General features: G+C 46.1%; 1 protein-coding gene and 1 long non-coding RNA gene across 2 annotated transcripts in view; both read right to left on the reverse strand.

The window, feature by feature from the left end:
• Nucleotides 1-9,884: 9,884 nt before the first annotated feature.
• LOC149525777 (uncharacterized) lies at nt 9,885-13,395 on the reverse strand. Its single transcript, XR_016348855.1, has 3 exons — nt 13,322-13,395; nt 12,481-12,603; nt 9,885-10,813 (listed from the first exon to the last, which is right to left on the reverse strand). It is a non-coding gene; the product is annotated as an uncharacterized LOC149525777 (long non-coding RNA).
• Nucleotides 13,396-14,631: 1,236 nt separating this feature from the next.
• LOC149525778 (maestro heat-like repeat-containing protein family member 2B) overlaps nt 14,632-18,401 on the reverse strand; it is a 64,012-nt gene continuing 60,242 nt past the window's right edge. The window contains exons 3-5 of the mRNA XM_089777441.1: nt 15,629-15,721; nt 14,868-14,937; nt 14,632-14,753 (exon numbers count right to left, since the gene is read on the reverse strand). Of these exons, the coding sequence (XP_089633567.1) occupies nt 14,632-14,753; nt 14,868-14,937; nt 15,629-15,721 (285 nt within the window). The remainder of the gene's footprint in view (nt 14,754-14,867; nt 14,938-15,628; nt 15,722-18,401) is intronic.

Raw genomic sequence — 18,401 nt, forward strand, 5'->3', positions numbered from 1 at the left:
TTTTTCAGAGAGCTGTAGTTGTGAAGACTCTTTAAAATGTGAAGCAAGTGCAACTAAGAGACATGGTGATAGCTGCACGTATTTTCAGAAAATCATAAAAAATAGCTCTGCTACACATGAATTGCCTTATTTGGGTCAATCATGAATTAAGTTGGATGCCCAATGATGATATTTAAATGTATTCATTGGTTATTGTGTTGCTCATACAAAGCATGTAATATAGTGAGGACATCAGTCAGTCTATTCTGAAAGGCACTTCACTTTGGTCTTAGGAGTGAGTGGCAGCTGGTTACCGTAATTTATGTCTTCAATTTGACCTGTAAAGCCATCAAACCAGAAAGAAGGAACAGAGCCTGAGGGACTCTTGATCCCTACCAAGAGAAGCCAATCCCTCAGGGCCCAACAGAACTGACGAAACTGGGTTTCTGTGCCCAAAGTATCCAGTACAAGCCAATTCAGGAGCCAAGCTTGAGTAGCTCAGCAGAGCCCATACGTCGCAACACGAGGAAATTAAACCCAAGATGCTTGCCAGATCCCACTGCAGTATCCAAACTCCACTGAAGGGATAGCAGAGGACTGAGGTATTTGTGATGTTACTTGTTTGTGATGAAGGTGATTGGTCCTGCCTCAGCTTATTACTGGAAAGTTAGGAGAAAGCCACCCAAACAGCCGCTGCTGGCAGCCAAAGCCACCCAAACAGCCGCTGCTGGCAGCCACCACTGGCCACGCGGCTCGAGCCCCGGCCGTCCAAGCAGCAACCCCTGGCCACCTGGCCCCACCAACGGGGCCATGGTGGCCTGTCCACTCCAGCTGGAACTGGAGCAGCGAAAGCCTCACCATGCCCTGGCTCCAGCCGGAGCAAACAGGGGCAGGGCAGCCTGCTTGCCATCATGCAGCCCTGCTAAACTGCCTCTGTCACCACTCACCTTCCGATCCAGCAGGACAGTGAGAGGAGAGTGCTGCTGCGTGGCTCTGCAGGCGAGGTGTGTGGGCTTAAAATTTGTTGTGCGTAGCCATGCAGACACGCAGCTTGTAAGGCCTGTCCAGAAGGCCTTATATATTATCCATCCAGACATTTTGCAATGATTATGATGATCAGTGTGGCCAGCAGAGGCTTTACATGATACTCTTTGATGAACTGAAATGTAGAGATCAGCTCTAGAGGATCCTGGCAATTCTATGCACCCCGCAACCTCTGTCAGTTTCCAAAGTCATACCCTCAACTCCCATTGAAGTCAGCAGGAGATCCAAATTTTGAACAGCAGCCAGGTTATACTGGAAACCTCACAAGAGAGCCTTCATGGAGACATATATAGGTCCCTGCTGACCTACCGTCCATCCAGTTCCTTCATGCCAGCCTACTCTGACAGTGGGGAGGGGTGGGATTTGGAAAGGACATGACCACACATCTCGAACAGCAGTTACAAAAAGGTAGGTAACTGGTTTGTTTCTTTTTCGAGGGCTTGCTCATGTCTATTCTGATAGATGACACCCAAGCAGTTCCCATGGAGGAGGGAGCCAGAATTAATTGAAACATCACATCACCCCTTACCTGTTGGGTGATGGTGTGGTGTGACATGACGGTGCAAATAGAGGAACACGTTGCTGCCCTGCAAATATCCTCAATGGGAATCTGTAGGAGGAACGCTGCCAAAGATGCCTGTGCTCTGGTGGAGTGAGCTGATGGCGCTGGAATTTTGGCAAAGTAATAACAGGAAATATCCACAATGAAATATACTGGGATGAGATGAGAAGTCCCTTCATTCCTTCAGCCATGACAATAAAGAGCTGTGGTGATTTACAAAATGGCTTTGTGCATTCAGCGTAGAAGGCTAGGGTAGGGTCTGTCTGACACATGGTTGGCATGATGTTTTGGGAAGAAAACCAAGAGGAAAATGTCCTGGTTTAGATGGAAGAGGGAGACAACCTTGGGTAGGAACACCAGATGCGGACAGAGCTGCACTTTGTCCTTACAAATGACAGTGTATGGAAACTCATAGGTAAAGGCCCGGAGCTCTGAGACCTAACTAGCCAAGGTTATAGCCACCACAAAGACCACCTTCCAAGAGAGGCAAGCTAGAGGGCAGATTGCTAGGAGCTCAGACAGCAGTCCCATAAGTCTAGAGAGGACCAGGTTAAGGTCCCACTGTGAAATGGGGATGTCTGACCTGGGGATACAGCCTCTCCAAACCCTTAAGGAAACATCCCAGCATAGCATTGCTGAACAGAGATCTTTCCCCAGCCCCAGGATGGAAGGCAAATAACCACTACGTGGACGTTAATGGATGACAGTGTCAGTCCCTGGCACTGGTTAAGGTATAAAAAGTAGTCAAGCACAAGGGAGATGGAGGTTTCTTGTAGGGGGATGTACTTTTCGAGGGACCAAACTGAAAATCACTTCCAGATTGTTAGGTATGTTGCCCAAGGGGAGGGTTGCCTCCTGCCCAACAGAACCTTTCTAATGGAGTCTGAGCACTGTAGCTCGAGTTGGTTTAACCATGGAGTTTCTGCACCATGAAATGGAGGTGCCCCGGGTGAGGGTGCTGTAACTGGTGATGGTCCTCGGTGATGAAATCAGGATATGGAGCAGAAGGATTATCGGTCTGTCTACAAATTGGTTCACCAGGCTGCTGAGCCTATGCTGCTGCAGCTACACTGCTGCTCTGAGGATGAGTTCCGCCTTGTCCTGCCAGATCTTGAGGAGAACCTTGTGTACTAGAGGAAAGAGCAGAGACATGTACACCAGGTGACTGGACCACGATATCTTGATTGCATCTGCTACCGATCCACAACTGTGGGTCTGGAAGGAACAGAACTGGATGCACTTATTGTTGCTCCTTGTGGCAACCAGGCCCATTTAGGGATAACACCAACTTTGGAAGACAGAAAGGACAATATCTGTCCTGAGGAACCATTCACGGGTGTTGACTGAGCAGCTGAAATGGTCTTGTAGGTTTTTTTGCATCCCTGACGGTAAGAGGCGAACAGGTAGATGTGGTGATCTACACCGAAGTCCCACAGGTGAAGGGGTTCCAGGCATAGAAGAGAGAAGCAAGCACCGCCTTGTTGGTTTATGCAGGGCATCACTGTGGTGTTGTCTGTCAGTAATGAGACACACCTGCCCTGCAGTTGGGGAAGGAAGGCGAGGTGAACTGCCCTGAGCCCTCTGACACCAATGTGCAGCAGTAGTTCTGATTGTGACCACAGGCCCTTAGTTCTGAGCTGCCCAGGTATGTCCCCGCAGCCTGTATCCAATGCGTCCAGGACCAGAGAAAGAGAGTTGGGATTGGCAAAGGGCACTCCCTCACAGACCCCTGAGGTTGAAGCCACCAGTTGAGATATTCTAGATTAGAACTAAGGTGAGAAGGGTGACCAAATTATGCAACAAATCCTTGTTGGGCTTGTACACTAACCAGGCCTTTAAAAGGCAAAGCCACAGCGTGGCATGCTATAGGACAAATTTGCAGGCCTCCATGTGCCCAAGAAGCCTCATGTAGCTCCTTTCTGCAGTGGTGGTGAACCACTGGAGGCTGCCAATGAGGTCTATGATGGTGTGAAACTGGGATTTGGGCAGGAAGACTCTTGCCCACGTGGAGTCTAGAACTCTGTCTCTTGTGTCGGGAGGGACCAGTGTGGACTTAGGTACATTCAGAATGAGACCTAGGTCACTAGAAGTGGCTTACATCAACACCCCAGGATCGAGAGCCTGTTTCTAAACTTGGCCATTGATGAGTCAGTCATCCAAGTACGGGAAGATCTGTACCCAATTTTTGTTCAGGAAGGCTGCCACTGCACTCCTATGCACTTTGTGAATAGAGGTGGGGTCATGGAGAGACTGAATGGGAGCAGAATGAATTGGTAATGCAGGGCTGTTGAGTACAAATCTCAGGAATTTGCTGTGTGCGGAGATGATTGAAATATGGAAGTACGTATCCTTCAAATCGAGGGTGGCATTCCAGTCCCCCGGGTCTAGGTAGGGGATAATGGTGGCCAGAGAGGCCATATGAAACTTGAACCTTCTTATGAATGTGTTGATGTTTCGAAGGTCCAGAATGGACCTGAGCCCACTGTTGCCCTTGGGGATAAGGAAATATCAGGAGTAGAAACTCCTGTCCCTGAACTCCTGAGGAACCCCCTCTATCGCCGCCAGTGTAAGGAGCCATTGCACCTCCTCGACAAAGAGTTACTTGTTAAAGAGTCCCTGAAGAGGGATGTGACAGGTGGGTGGGAGGGTAGGCGGGTAACGAACTAGACAGAATATCCCACTTCTACTGTGCTCAGCATCCAGAAATCTGTGGTGATCTGATCCGGTGCCAGCTCCAGAACTGGAGGTAGAAGTGCAGACTCTATAAGCAGGAGTTTCAAGTGCCAGTCTCTTTCTTCCTTTGTTCTGGGCATAAAGCCTTTGCAAATGATGCACTTATTTAGCAGATGGCCTCCACCTAAGCACGTGAAGCAAGCAGCATGCAAGTCCTCTCTGGACCTAGTCTAGCCTCAGGAGTCACAGTGCTTAAATCCCTAGGGTTGCTACATGCCCCATGAATGGGGAGAATGGAAAACAAAAAGAGGAAACCCCCCCCAAGGAAATTTACTATTGACTACTAAAAATGCTAATTATTACACTGAAATGACAATTAAGTCAGAACAACGTACAATAACTACAGCAAGAGATGCCTTGCAAAACATGAAATCAAATTCTCCAAAGACCATCACTGGCGGTAGGAAGGACCTGGACGGCTGATCAGCTCAGGAGGGATCAACATACATTGCTCACCCTGAAAGCGCCACTCCAGAAGTTTCCAAATCTGATCCAACAGTACTGCTAGTAAAAAAGCTACGTCTATATTGGCATGATTTTCCGGAAATGCTTTTAACAGAAAAGTTTTCCGTTAAAAGCATTTTCGGAAAAGAGCTTCTAGATTGGCACGGACGCTTTTCCGCAAAAGCACTTTTTGTGGAAAAGTGTCTGTGGCAAATCTAGACGTGCTTTTCCGCAAAAAAGCCCCAATCGCCATTTTCGCGATCGGGGCTTTTTTGCGGAAAACAAATCTCTGCTGTCTACACTGGCCCTTTTGAGCAAAAGGTTTTCGGAAAAAGACATTTGCCCGAACGGGAGCAGCACAGTATTTCGGCAAAAGACCTGACAATCTTACATGAGATCGTCAGTGCTTTTGCGGCAATTCAAGCGGCCAGTGTAGACAGCTGGCAAGTTTTTCCCCAAAAGCAGATGATTTTGCGGAAAAACCTGCCAGTCTAGACACAGCCCTAGTGATTGTGTGCATGGAACATGCACACACGTATTGGAATGGACAGGAGCAAGCACTTGAAGAAGAATGGAAAATTCTGGTGAGTAATCCAGAATTTCCCCAGACCTTCTCAGGCTTATCTGTCACTAAGTTCTTTCATTTCGTTTTCAGCACTTGCCACAAAAATGTTCCTTGTCTCGATTTACACGAGACTGTAAAGAGCTCTAACTAGAAAAAGATACATGAGAAAGTCACCAAACCTTGTCTTGTCTTTGCTGCTTTTTAGATTTTCACATCATAGATTTTCTTTTGAATGTAAAAAGTAAGAAAGACTCCTTTACGAGTACCCCAGTGATGCACTACCATCATTAGCATGCTGGTTTTCAGGTTAAGTTCTGTGTCATTCCCAGTGGTACTATGAAGCTATTTATAATTAGAGCAGTCTGAAAAATGGTAAGTCTGTTTCGCAAAACAGGTGGAATTTTTTGTTTGTTTGTTTTCTTGATTTTCAATGCCACAAACAAAAAGTGAAAAACTAAAACCATTTTTCAGTTCTTTGTTTTCTCCTTTTCTTACCCCTCATCACCATCCCTTTTTTCCCTCTTCCATTTTCTGATTGAAAAGAGGATAAAAAAAGAAATAAACAGGAAAACTACTGAAACTCCCTTCCCCCCATCCGTTTAAAAAAAACCTAAATATTTTCTGTTTGGGTTGGGGTTGTTTTGTTTTTGGTCGAAAGATAATACAAAATAAAAAGTTTCCATGAAAATGTTTTTGAAAAAAAACCCCATATTTCATCAAACAAACATTGCAAATAAAATGATTTGTCCCACTCTGCTAATAATGAATAATTTATAATTAATTCTTTCCCAGCTGATACATTTGGGTGCGGGGATGTATGCTAATACATCTGAAAGTCATCCTGTACCTGAAGCAGCATGTGCTCCCACTGTTCGTGGTTCAGAGAATTCTCTGTGTTTCCTATAAAGCAGGAGGCAAAACAACAGTGTAATTTACAACAGCAAGAATAGCTGTCCCCAATATACCCTCTGCAGTCAATCTTCTTAAAACTACCTGAGCTTTCAATGATAAAAGGGACCGATGCCAATGTAACATACCTGGGATTTCAATGATAAAAAGGACCGATGCCAAAGTTCTCTACTGGGCTAAGAACAAGTATCATTTTTATTCAGAGTCAGTCAACCCACGAGGAGCGAGATGCTGGACACTCCATAGGATACTTTGGGGTTGCCACCCCAGCTCCTACTTTGGGAGAGCCCATGGTGGCCACCTCAGTTGTCTTATGGATGGGTCCAAGAGAGACCCAGCAGCCTGCTCTGCCCTGCCCCACCCTGCCACACTGCCCTCTCCCAGCCTGCTGTGTGCATTGTATCTGTGGCAGTAGGAAGCAAGGTGCCCCGGCTCCAAGGCAATGCGCTTCCCATGGCCACGGCGATGCTGGGAGAGGGCTGTGGGGCAAGGCGCAGAAAAGCGGGCTGCCGAGCCATTGTCACTTCTGTTGCTTTGGTGATTGCGAAGGCAGGAGCCCATCCTACTGCCATCCTGCACCAGGACCCCCCAGTAATCCCTCAGCTCAGAAGAGGGGGCTTCAGCAGCAGGGCAGAGCAGGGGCAGGAAGGGATAGGGTAGGGCAAAACAGGGGCAGAGTTTGGAGAAAAGGTGAAGCAGAGGCAAGGTAGGGCCTGGGGCTGGTGGGCTGCCCTAAGCCTCGCCCCTGGGGAGTGCCCCAAGCCCTACAACCCCTGACAGCCCTGCTCCTAATTACTTTTGACTTCAATGGGAGCTGAGGGCACTGGACGTCTCATCAAACTATTTAGCACTAGGGACATTAAATATCGTTTAATCGACTAATTGACTAGTTGATGAATTTTCCATCGACTAGTTGATTAGTCAATAAGCGGGGGAGCCGCAGCAGGGTTAGCTCTCAGTCCCGGCAGCTAACCCTGCTGCGGCTCTACCTTTAAAGTGTATTAAGAGCTGACAGGCTCTTAATACATATAAAAGGCTGAAGCGCGAGCCGGGATACCTGACTGCTGGCTCACGCTAGCTCTCCCCTGCTGAGCTTCTGATTTTTTAATGTATTAAGAGATGGCAGGCTCTTAATACATTTAAAAAGCAGAGTCGCAGCATCTGGGATGGAGCACAAGTCAGGAATAAGCTGATTTCCGGCTCGCATCCAGTACCCGCTACTACCCTGTCTCCTGCGGAGATTGTGCTTGGGGGAAACCAGCTTTTAAGCCGGCTCTCCCCAGCACTGGCTCCTGCTCCCCCCACTTGCTGTCGCTGCTAGATGCAGCAAGAGGGGGGGAAGCAACTGGTCAAGGAACTAGTCATGTATCCGATAAGCTTTTGCTTATCAGATAGTCAACTAGTTACTTACATTCCTATTTAGAACATCAGAAAACTGGACTTAAATATGCATGCACATTTTTCCTGCATAATACAAGATTCTGACTTGATCCTAAACTTGTGTAGCTTTACTGAAGTCAGTGGAATTATACTGATTTACATCGACTAAGAATCTGGCCCTGTTTCTGAACAGCCAGCTCTAACTTACCCTTCTTTAATGTCTGCAGAACATAGTGCTGTGGACTCTGTACAGAAACAGCAGCCAGGGAAGATACAGCTCTTTTTTTTTTAATAGCAAGCCCACTTGAAAATTGTAGGGTCCAATATATATCGGAAACACATTGGGATTGTGTGTCACTTAGGGTATACCTACACTAACCACTGGATCAACAGGCAGCGATTGATCCAGAAAGGGTCAATTTATTGCCTCTAGTATATATGCGATATATTGACCACCAAGTACTCTCCTATCAACTCCAGAATTCCACCAGAATGAGGACAGTAGGTAGAGTTGACAGGAAAGCATCTGGTAAGTAGATCTAAGTGTATCGATTTCAGATACATTATTCACATAACTGAAGTTGTGCAACTTAGCTTGCTGGCTCACAGTTACATAGTACAGAGACTATATTGTCCTAGCTTTGTCACTATAACCATATTGACATAACCCCGTAGTATAGACCCAACCAACGCTAAATTTTTTCCCACTGATGTCAATAGTTTCATACGACTGTAAAATTGGTGAAAGACATCAGGCCTACAATACGTAGATTACACATTACATGTAGGGCACCCACTTGGTCAACGTAGCTTTGTTGTGACAGGCATGGATTCTATCGCTAATATATGGATTAAGTTTCCTAACAGAAAGAAAAACTGTGGATATTTAAATTGAACTAATCTTGACAAGAAACATAGGCTGAGTCTAGACTGGCAAGTTTTTCTGCAAAATCATCTGCTCTTGAGGAAAAACTTGCCAGCTGTCTACACTGGCCGCTTGAATTTCCGCAAGAACACTGATGATCTCATGTAAGATTATCACCTAGCTAAGATCAGGAAGATACTGCTGTAAAATGGTCATTCAACTGAAACCTTCCTGGCCTGATTCCATCCTAAGTGGTTGGCCCCCGGTTTGACACTGGAGTTAGCTCACTGGTTCACAATTGTAGAAAAATTTTGTGAGGTGTCTAGAACCCCAGTTTCAATTCCACACTATTCCCACGGACTGCAACATGCATGGCACCACACATGTCAATAGGAATCTGCATTTTCTGCTTTCTCTTCTAGCCTCCATGGACCACGTCACTCCCAACTAGCACTTTACCTTCAAGGTGCTGCAGCAGAGCAGGAATCTTTACTCCCCACATCTCACCCACTGCTGCATGGATATTTTGGTGCAAGGCTTTTAGCAGCTGCAAGACAGAATATCCGTGTCCTTCTCTTTCATAAGGAGATGAGGCTACAACCTGTCAATGAGGGAGAAAGCACAGGCTAAGTTCTGCACCAAGATACCAGCTTGTTCCTGAAGGAGGAAATATTTCAGATTCTCTCACTGTGGAGACTACACACTGTAGAGCTGCTGCTTCTACTGCAGTGACTTCCTAAAGAAGAAAGTATTCTAACTAGCATGAGGGTGTAGAACAGTGTGTCTCTGTCTGATCGGGGAGGGTGGAGAGAGACCCAATCATACATTTAGCTGGAAAACTGATTTTTATACTTAACTGTTCCACTTCACATTTCTCAGAAAACCTGTCCTCCATGGTCTACTTACCAGGAGTCGTGCCAGCAATCCCTGAGGTGTAGGGAGTTTCCCTGGGAAAAGAAATAGAAGATCATTAATTATGCCAGACTTTGGAGAATCCCGCTGATGTTGTTCACCTAGCCATTTCCAATGTGCCCACCAGCGTTGCATGCAGCTGATAATATTTGCATTTCCATAGTGTTTTCAGGCAGAGCATCTCAAAAGTGTTTTACAAACATGAGTTAATTCCTCCTCATAGCACCTCTAAGAAACTGGCGTTAATTAGTCCTCAATTTCACAAGTGGGAAAGCTGAGAGAGAGCAAGTGATTTCCCCAATGTTATATCAGAATTTTGGTGGTGATCTGGAACCAGAACCCCCAATTTCTAGCTCCCTCCCATTGCCATGTTTTAATCCCAAGACCATCCTGCATTCCTTTTAGTCTCTTGACTGAAGATGAGAGAATTGGAACAGGCTGAATCTGGTCATTTCATAGTGGCTGGTGAGAATAAATGAAAGAGTTTCTGTTATAAACCTTGTCCACTATAGTCCAGGCAAGCAGCTTCTCCTCCTTCTTGCATCTTTTTCTCAGCCATTTCCTGGAGGCATCTGCAGAGAGGCTTCAAAGTGCCAGTGTACTGAGTTGGCACCACATACGTTAGAAGCCTTGGCCATAACACCTGCACAGAAGAGCAAGACAGTTCAACACTTGGCTATTTTCATTCCCCCACCTCCTACTGGCTGAATCCTTCTGTCATGCACCTTCTCCATTTAGTCATCACTGACCCTTCCCTATCTCGTTACCTTATCTCGATCTCACTTTCTCCTCCCCTCCGCCATCATCTCACTCTACCTGTCCCAGTGATCCCTCTCTCTACATTTTAAGTACACTGCCTTGTTTGGAGAGCATTAGCAATCTGGTTCTCATCCGGAGATGAATCATCTTTCCCTGCATTATAAAGCTACTTAGACAGCACCATAAATTCATCCTGCACTTTTCAGACATACAGAAGGCACAATCACGGCCCCAATAACTGTTTAAATACAGGATCACCAAGTCTACATTTCCAAGGGATTCATGGGGAATCTAAGGAGACGTTGCACTCAGGCAATCGTGGTAATTAACAGAAGACCACTGCATTATGGTTCCTTCCAGTGAAGTTCCTTTTTATTTTGTCTGTACTGTGAATCGCTTCCTCCATGATACAGAGGTCCCATCATCTCTGACATGAACTTGACATGCTGTACCTCCATTATCCTGACTGGCAAGAAGCTTCCTTATGGAGAGGTACAGTAGATATACGGAAGAATGTCTTTATTTCACGAAGCAGTAGCAACATGTCACTTACTTGGGTCATTCCAGTGACTGATATGTCCAGGCCTTGCAGGATGTGAATGCACATAGTTTGGATAGTGCTTTCTTCCTGAACATCCTGGGAGGGAAGTTTTGTCCCCTGCTATGAGATAGATACATAGAATTTACTAGCTAGTGGGAAAACACTGGCTGTAGAAGCGGTGTCTATTTCTTACAAAGCCTTTCTGAATATTGACCTATGAGAGCTTTTCCATTGCATTAGGAGTGCACAAATCATAAAATCATGGATTAAGGATGGAAGGGACCTCAGGAGGTCATATAGTCCAACCCCCTGCTCAAAGCAGGGCCAGCCCCAACTAAATTATTCCAGCCATGGCTTTGCCAAGCCTGGCATTAAAAACCTCGAATGATGGAGATTCTTAAGGGAAGAGAATAACAGAAACACCTAACTGGTGGGTCAGAACCCAGGCTTAGGAAAACCCCAGCACAAGGGGACACAAAGAAGATGGAGAGAGGCTGTTCTCAGTAGTGACAGATGACAGAACAAGAAGCAGTGGTCTCAAGTTGTGTGTGGGGGGGTGGATCTTAGGAAAAACGATTTCACAAGGAGGGTGGTGAAGCACCGGAATGGGTTACTGAGGGAGGTGGTGAGATCTCCATCCCTAGAGGTTTTTCAGTCCCAGCTTGACAAAGCCCTGGCTGAGATGATTTAGTTGGAATTGGTTCTGCGTTTAGCAGGGGGTTGGACTCGATGACTTCCTGAATTCTCTTCAAGCCCTATCGTTCTATGATTCTATAAAAGAGTTCCCTGAACAGTATTCATTTTTTGAAAAATTTTCAAAAAAGAACATTTCTTCTTTTTATCTCTGAGGAGAGCCACTCAGACTCTGCCCAGTGGAAATAAATATGCAGAACCTAGAGGGAGCCATTCTGTTTGTTCTGATGCCCCAAGTAGCTTGATCATTCTGTGCATAGTGAATGTGAGTCTATCTATAGGCTAAATTCTGTTCTTCCTTACACCAAACTAAATATTGATCAGCTCTACTGATTTCAGTTTAAATAAGAGCAAATGTGGCCTGATGAGAAAGAGTTGCCTCCTACTTTCTTTGAGATGGGTAGCATGAAAAAGAGGCAGTTGGTGAGTACTGCCATAAGCTCCCACTTCGTAGCTAAAGGGCCAGGCAGAGCTAAGATCCTCAACAACTTACTGTAAAGTTAATGTATATCATGGATCCCATCATGGAACTCTGTGTCTGGAGTCCATGACTCTGCCCATAGCTGGAAATACCCATTGAAAAGATTTTGAACTAGTACACATAGAACAGAGTATGAAGTGTGCAGCAAACTTTTCCAGGTTCTAGACAGCTTGATGTAGGCTGCATAACTTCAGTGTTTTGCTAATAGTTGATGTATGCTTCAGCAGCCACAGGATTGGGCACCAGTGTGTTCTTTGGAGAGTCTATTTATAAAAAAGATGTGCTTCCTTATACAAGAGCATTTCACTGAAAGATTGTGTTGTCAGAATTTTCACTGACTTGCCCAAGGTCTAAGGAATGTAGGTCGCACTGTCAGATGTAAATATCCAGAATCAGATTCTGGTCTCTGTTACACTTGTGTAAATCCAAAATAATGCCACTGAAGTCAGGGGCATTACCCTGGCTTTACACGAATATCACTGATCAGATTCTAGCTCTAATCCTTCAGTCCAGCTGCATCCTTGAGCATCCAAAGCTCCCACTGAAGTCAAGGGGAACAATCAGCATGCCAGAATGGCAGAACTGAGTCCTAAGTGTTAAGAACTCTCCTTACCAGATTTCTGGTGGACACATCGAACTCTCTGAAAACGTATGCAACCATATCCCCTGCTGCACAATTCTCCACACTTCCTGAACTGAGCAGCTTCAGGACAAAATGGAGAGCTGCCATCCTCACCTGCAAGGGTAGAGATTATGCACGAGTTATTATTATCCCTTCTGCATGCAATATGAGACAGGATATGAGAGTCCTTTTGCTTTTGCTTTTATCTCTTTGGAATGGTGGCTGAAGTACAAATGATTAACACATCCGTTATGTAAATTCCTTGCAACACTGGCTACAGAAGTACCATGCAAATGCCAGTTTTCACTTTCAGGTGACACTGTAATTAGGAAAAAGGCAGCATTTTCTCCTATAAATGTAAACAAACTTGTTTGTCTTAGTGTCTGGCTGAACAAGAAGTAGGTCTGAATGGACTTGTAGACTCTAAAGTTTTACATTGTTTTGTTACAGTTAACAAAAAATATCTACATTTGTAAGTTGCATTTTCACGCTAAAGAGATTGCTCTACATCACTTGTATGAGATGAATTGAAAAATAGTATTTCTTTTGTCATTTTTACAATGCAAATGTTTGTTATAAAAATAATATAAAGTGCATAGTACACACTTGTCATTGTGTTGTAATTGAAATCAATATATTTGAAAATGTAAAAAACCACAAAAATATTTCATAAATTTCAATTTTTAATCCCATTAATTTTTAGTTAACTGTGATTAATTGAAACCCTATTAATAATCTCAGCCTAAAAATGTGTCTCATTGCCAGACTCTCCACTGAGTGAAATACTTCCCAGATATTAACAGCAATACCACTATTCCACACACAATCTTACCTTAGCACTCTGATCACTGAGAGCAGATTGCACTGCCTTCACAATCAGAAACTTTCTAACTCTTGTCTCAGGCACTGAAAGATAAGGAGAAGTGTGCAGTATAGTATATCTTTGTTCCAAACACTCATGCTCCACATTAGAATGTGTCCTGGGCCCTATTTAAGAGTACTACCAAGCTTCACTCGTATACAGAATCAGCGGGGAAAATATAGGACCAGGCTCTGATCTCAGTTACACCAGTCTAAGTCTGAAGTATTTCCACTTCTGTAAATAGCACCATCATACTATCCTGATGGAAATATTGTAAGAGAGTTAGACAAATGGAGGTCAGTGAAGTTAGTCTGTGTTTACCACCAGTATAGCAGAATTCGGAATCTATTCTAGAGTGTCTAATACTTATTCAGTCAGGAGTACTATTTTGTTTTTATCTCATTATTATTAACATGCATCTGCCACAAGATTACATTTGTATTTGAACCTTGAAAATATCTTAGGCTACATTCAGCACTTAATTAACCCTGTTGATTTCTGTGTGACCACATGGGAGTAACTTAGAGCAGCACTGGGTCCCTTTAGTGAATTTCCAACCCTCTGGTGAGCATGCAGCTAAAAGGGTGTCGCAAGGAGAAGGGAGAAAAATTGTTCTCTTTGGCCTCTGATGATAGGACAAGAAACAATGGGCTTAAATTGCAGCAAGGGAGGTTTAGGTTGGACATTAGGAAAAACGTCCCAACTGTTAGGTTGGTTAAACACTGTGAAAAATTGCCAAGGGAAGTTGTGGAATCTCCACCACTGGAGTATTTAAGAGCAGATTGGATAGACACCTATCAGGGATGATCTAGACAGTGCTTGGTCCTGCCATGAGGGCAGGGGACTGGACTTGATGACCTCTCAAGGTCCCTTCCAGTTCTAATAATCTATGACTATATGACTCTATGTGTTACAGCAGGAGCAGATGACCATTTTGCGGGGCTCCGGGCAGCATAATGCCGCGGGGCCCCCCCTTTGCCACGGCGCATGCACAGTGACGTCATGTGCATGCGCGGTGGCACCACGGCGCGTGCGCGGGGCTTTTTGAAGCGCGGGACCCGGGGCGGCCACCCCGCTCGCCCTGCCCTATATCCGCCCCTGTGTTACAGATCCTCTGTGCCCCATTTGCAGAGATCATGAGTATGTTATAGCCCTACCATGCCTGCAAAGCCTTGGTTCTTTAGAGCAACCTATAGCAGCTCATGCTTTTAGCTCTGGATGTCCTCAACTCAACCCCCAGCACGATGGCGATGATCGCAGCAGTCACAGTTACTCCTGTGTTACTTACAGTCAGCACCAATAATAGCTGTGAGCAGATTCAGGGATGCCACACGAACAGTCTCATTCTTAATCTTCAGCTGCGAGTGCAGAAAAGCTATGAGGTCATCAGGAGAAGAACGGGCTGCAAAGGAAGAAATCACATCCTCACTAACAACTGAAAGCTCATTCTTACCACACCTACAAAAGAAGGAAGTTACAAGGAAACTACTGTGTAATTTGGAGTCTCTTCCCCTACCTAGCAGTAGGATACAATAGCACAGCTCCATTTGATTTTCCATGATGAGCTGCTGAGTTGGAGAACAGATCTGTGGGAAGAAGAGAAGTGATCAAAGGAAAACTAATCAGAACAAGCAACTGAAAAGAAGATGCTCAATTAATTTCTAAGCACTCACTTCCTACCTTTCCAAATAGGGCTCTGAACCCAAAATAAATGGTACTGACTGCACAACAAGAATCAGAAACAATGACCGATGCATTGGATAACAGAAGTTCCTGCTTTCAAAGTGTTTTTAGCAGCAGAGCTAATTGAATCAAGACTTGATCCTTGGTAACTGGTTCAAATGGTTAATTATTCCACCATAAAAATGTAGGCCTTATTTCCAGTCTGAATTTGTCCAGCTTCATTTTCTAGTTATTGGCTCACGTTATGCCTTTCTCTGCTAGATTATTACATATGTTTCCCCACATAGATATTATAGACTGCAATTAAGTCACCCTGTCACAGGATAGGTCCTCCCCATTTGGATGGGATCAGTTTTTACTATATAACTCTAACTCCCTCTAAGAACTGGCTTATGCTAAAATTGCTTTACAAACTGAGCTGGATTTTAGCTAATAAAATGAGACCACTATCTGCTTATTCTTAAGCCAGCAGAAACCAATAAGGCATAAGAACGTCTCCGAGCTCTTCACTAGCATTCAAAAGATGTTTATTGTTAATATGCTTCAGATCTGCTGTGCTTAAGCTCAAGTGATACAAGAAGAAGTTCCCCTCACCCGGTTGTGCAGAGCACTGCAGATGGCTTGAAATTTCCTTTTAGGTAGAAGGATCTTATATTCACCAGAGACTTCCAAGAGCTGCCTCAGACTCTACAACAGAGGGTGAAAGTTAGAAGGTGGGCATACAAAGGAGCAATATTCAATGACTGAAGCAGGTTCATGGAATTCATAGATTCCAAGGCCAAAAGGGATGATTGTCATCAACTAGTCAGGCCTTCTGTATGACACAGGCCTTAGAAATTGCCAAAATAATTCCTAAAGCAGAACTTTCAGAAAAAAATCCAATCTTGATTTTAAAATGATCACCTTGACTCTTGGAAAATGGTTTGAATGGCTAATATCCCACCACTGAAAAGGTAGACCTTATTTCCCATCTGAATGTATCCTGTTTCAGTTTGTAGCCACTGGATCATGTCATGCCTTTCTCTGCTAGGTCATTACATATATTTCCCCATGCAGATATTATAGACTGTAAGTAAGTCACCTGTCACAGGGTAGGTCCACCCTGTTTGGATGGTATCAGGTTGTGGAGGACTTAAAGAACTAAGGCAGCCCAAGTGGCCTAGCCTCCCCAACCACCATAGCAGGCCTGGTTCTTAGAGCAGCATTGCCTAATAGTCAGGGTCAGTGCAGCAGCCCTTTGATGAGGCTCTTCAGCTCAATGACCCAAGCCCTTCTAGGTACGACCGTTCAACCTAGTGCTCAACTACTCTTTGGGGCAAACCAGTGTTGCCTAGTGGCCAGCCCTTCTCCACCAGGCTCTACCTACTCCACAGGGTCCCAGCCTAGGGCCTTGTCTTGCAGCTCAATGGGGTTTCTTCCAAAACATGCAGAGTCAAAGTCTAATACCTCAACTCAATAATGCTTAGTTCACATAGATTACTTCCCACCATTCTTCTGCAGCAGGTCATCTCAGTAACTCCGTGGTCTCTCCTCCATCTGTGGCATTGGATGGTTGTGGGGAGGGAAGGGGGGTCAACTGGAACCACAGGCTGGCTGGTTTCTGCATCCTAGGGCACTGTCAGTCCCTCCACAAAAGCCTGCAAAGCACCTCTGCTCCCTTCAGCTGTCAGCCTAGACAGAACTGAGCTGCTCCCTTTTATATCCTGGTTTCCTGGTTCCAGTTGGAGCATTCCCAGCAAGTATGAAGGGGCATAGCCCACAGATCATGATTAGCTCCCGCTGAACCATGCATGGTGGGTATCCTCTGTCACAAACACTCCCCCTTAAGAGGGTGTCCATTGGTGGACCTTCCTCTTCATCGTCTCCTTCCACTTGGGAGAAGTCTGTGTTTGCATAAGCCTTCCCTGGCCCAGTGTAACATACAGAAGTCATAGGGTTGGAGCGGGAAGTACTACCTCATGATTGAGGCACTGGTGTCCTTCATGTTATTAATCCATCTGAGGGATGCGTGGTTGGTGACCAGTTGAAAGGGCTTCCCCAGTACATAATATCCCAGACTAAAAAACTAGTTCGAATTAGCGTTTTGCTAATTCGAACTAGCATGTCCACATTAAGTGGACCCTGAACGGGGGTTAAGGATGGCCGGAAGCAGTGCCGGAAGGGCATCAGATGAGGACTTAGAGCATGGAGCTGCTGCCTCAGGCAAGCTGAGGGCTGTGCTTAAAGGGACCCAACCCCCACCCCGGACAGACAGTGCTCAGGGGTGCCCCGCTTGCAAAGCAGTCCTGGCTTGGAGAGCCCTGAGTGCCCACACTGGGCACATCACAGCACTCGGCCATCAGCCCGGCTGTACTTGCCGCAGGCTGCCATCTGGGGAGAGGGAGCAATTGGGGGGCTGCAGGAGAGCGTCCACCCCCAGAAGCCCGCAGAGCCAGCCCATCGGGAGCTCGTACCCCATTCCTCCCTCACCTCCTTCCACTTACCCCTCCCTAGCCCCCCTTCCTGATGTACTTGTGGTCAAAAATAGAATCTCTCTTTACTGAACAAAACTCGGGGAGACTGGGAAAAGGGGGTGGGAGAGGGGAAGAGAGAGGGTGGGAGAGGGGAGGGCAACTACAATGATCAGAGGTTTGGAACAAGTGATGGAGGGTGGGTCCATGGAGTGCTATTAGCCAGGGGGTAGGAGTGGTGTCCCTGCCCAAGGTTTGTGGAAGGCTGGAGAGGGATGGCACGAGACAAATGGCTGGGTCACTGTCTTCGGTCCATCCCCTCCAGGGTCCCTAGGGTTGGCCGCTGTTGGCAGACAGGCTACTGGGCTAGATGGACCTTTGGTATGACCCAGTATGGCCATTGTAAGCTCAGGGTCAGGGTCGGGGGTCTCAGTGGACCACCTTGATTTTCATGCACACCTGCTCCTGGGTGGCCAGGCTGGCAGCTCTCGTGCCCTAGACGGCCACTTTCCTGTGCCTAGTGCGGAGGTCGTGGACGAGGTCCACGATGTCCGCACTAAACCAGGCGGGTGCCCGCCTCTTGCGGTCCTGGGCAGGCTCCCGAGAGCCGCCAGCCTGGGAAGAGGGAGAGGGCTGGGTGGCAGCGGGTGGCTGGCTCGAGCCGTGCCAGGTGCAGGGTCTGCTAGCTGGGTGCTGGCAGGCTTGCACCTGGCACGGGCACTGTAGCCAGCCCGTTCCCCTTTCAGGGGTCCGGGGCGGGGAGGGGGGCAGACGAGTTTCCCTGGTGTTGGCCAGAGTGGCCACCAGGGAAAGCTGGGGAGGGCTAGCCTCCCACTAGTTCGAATTAAGGGGCTACACACCCCTTAATTCGAACTAGTAAATTCGAACTAGGCTTAGTCCTCGTACTATGAGATTTA

The sequence above is a fragment of the Pelodiscus sinensis genome, chromosome 1 (assembly GCF_052426305.1).
Source record: "Pelodiscus sinensis isolate ZL-2025 chromosome 1, ASM5242630v1, whole genome shotgun sequence".
In the NCBI taxonomy this organism is placed as follows: Eukaryota; Metazoa; Chordata; order Testudines; family Trionychidae; genus Pelodiscus; species Pelodiscus sinensis.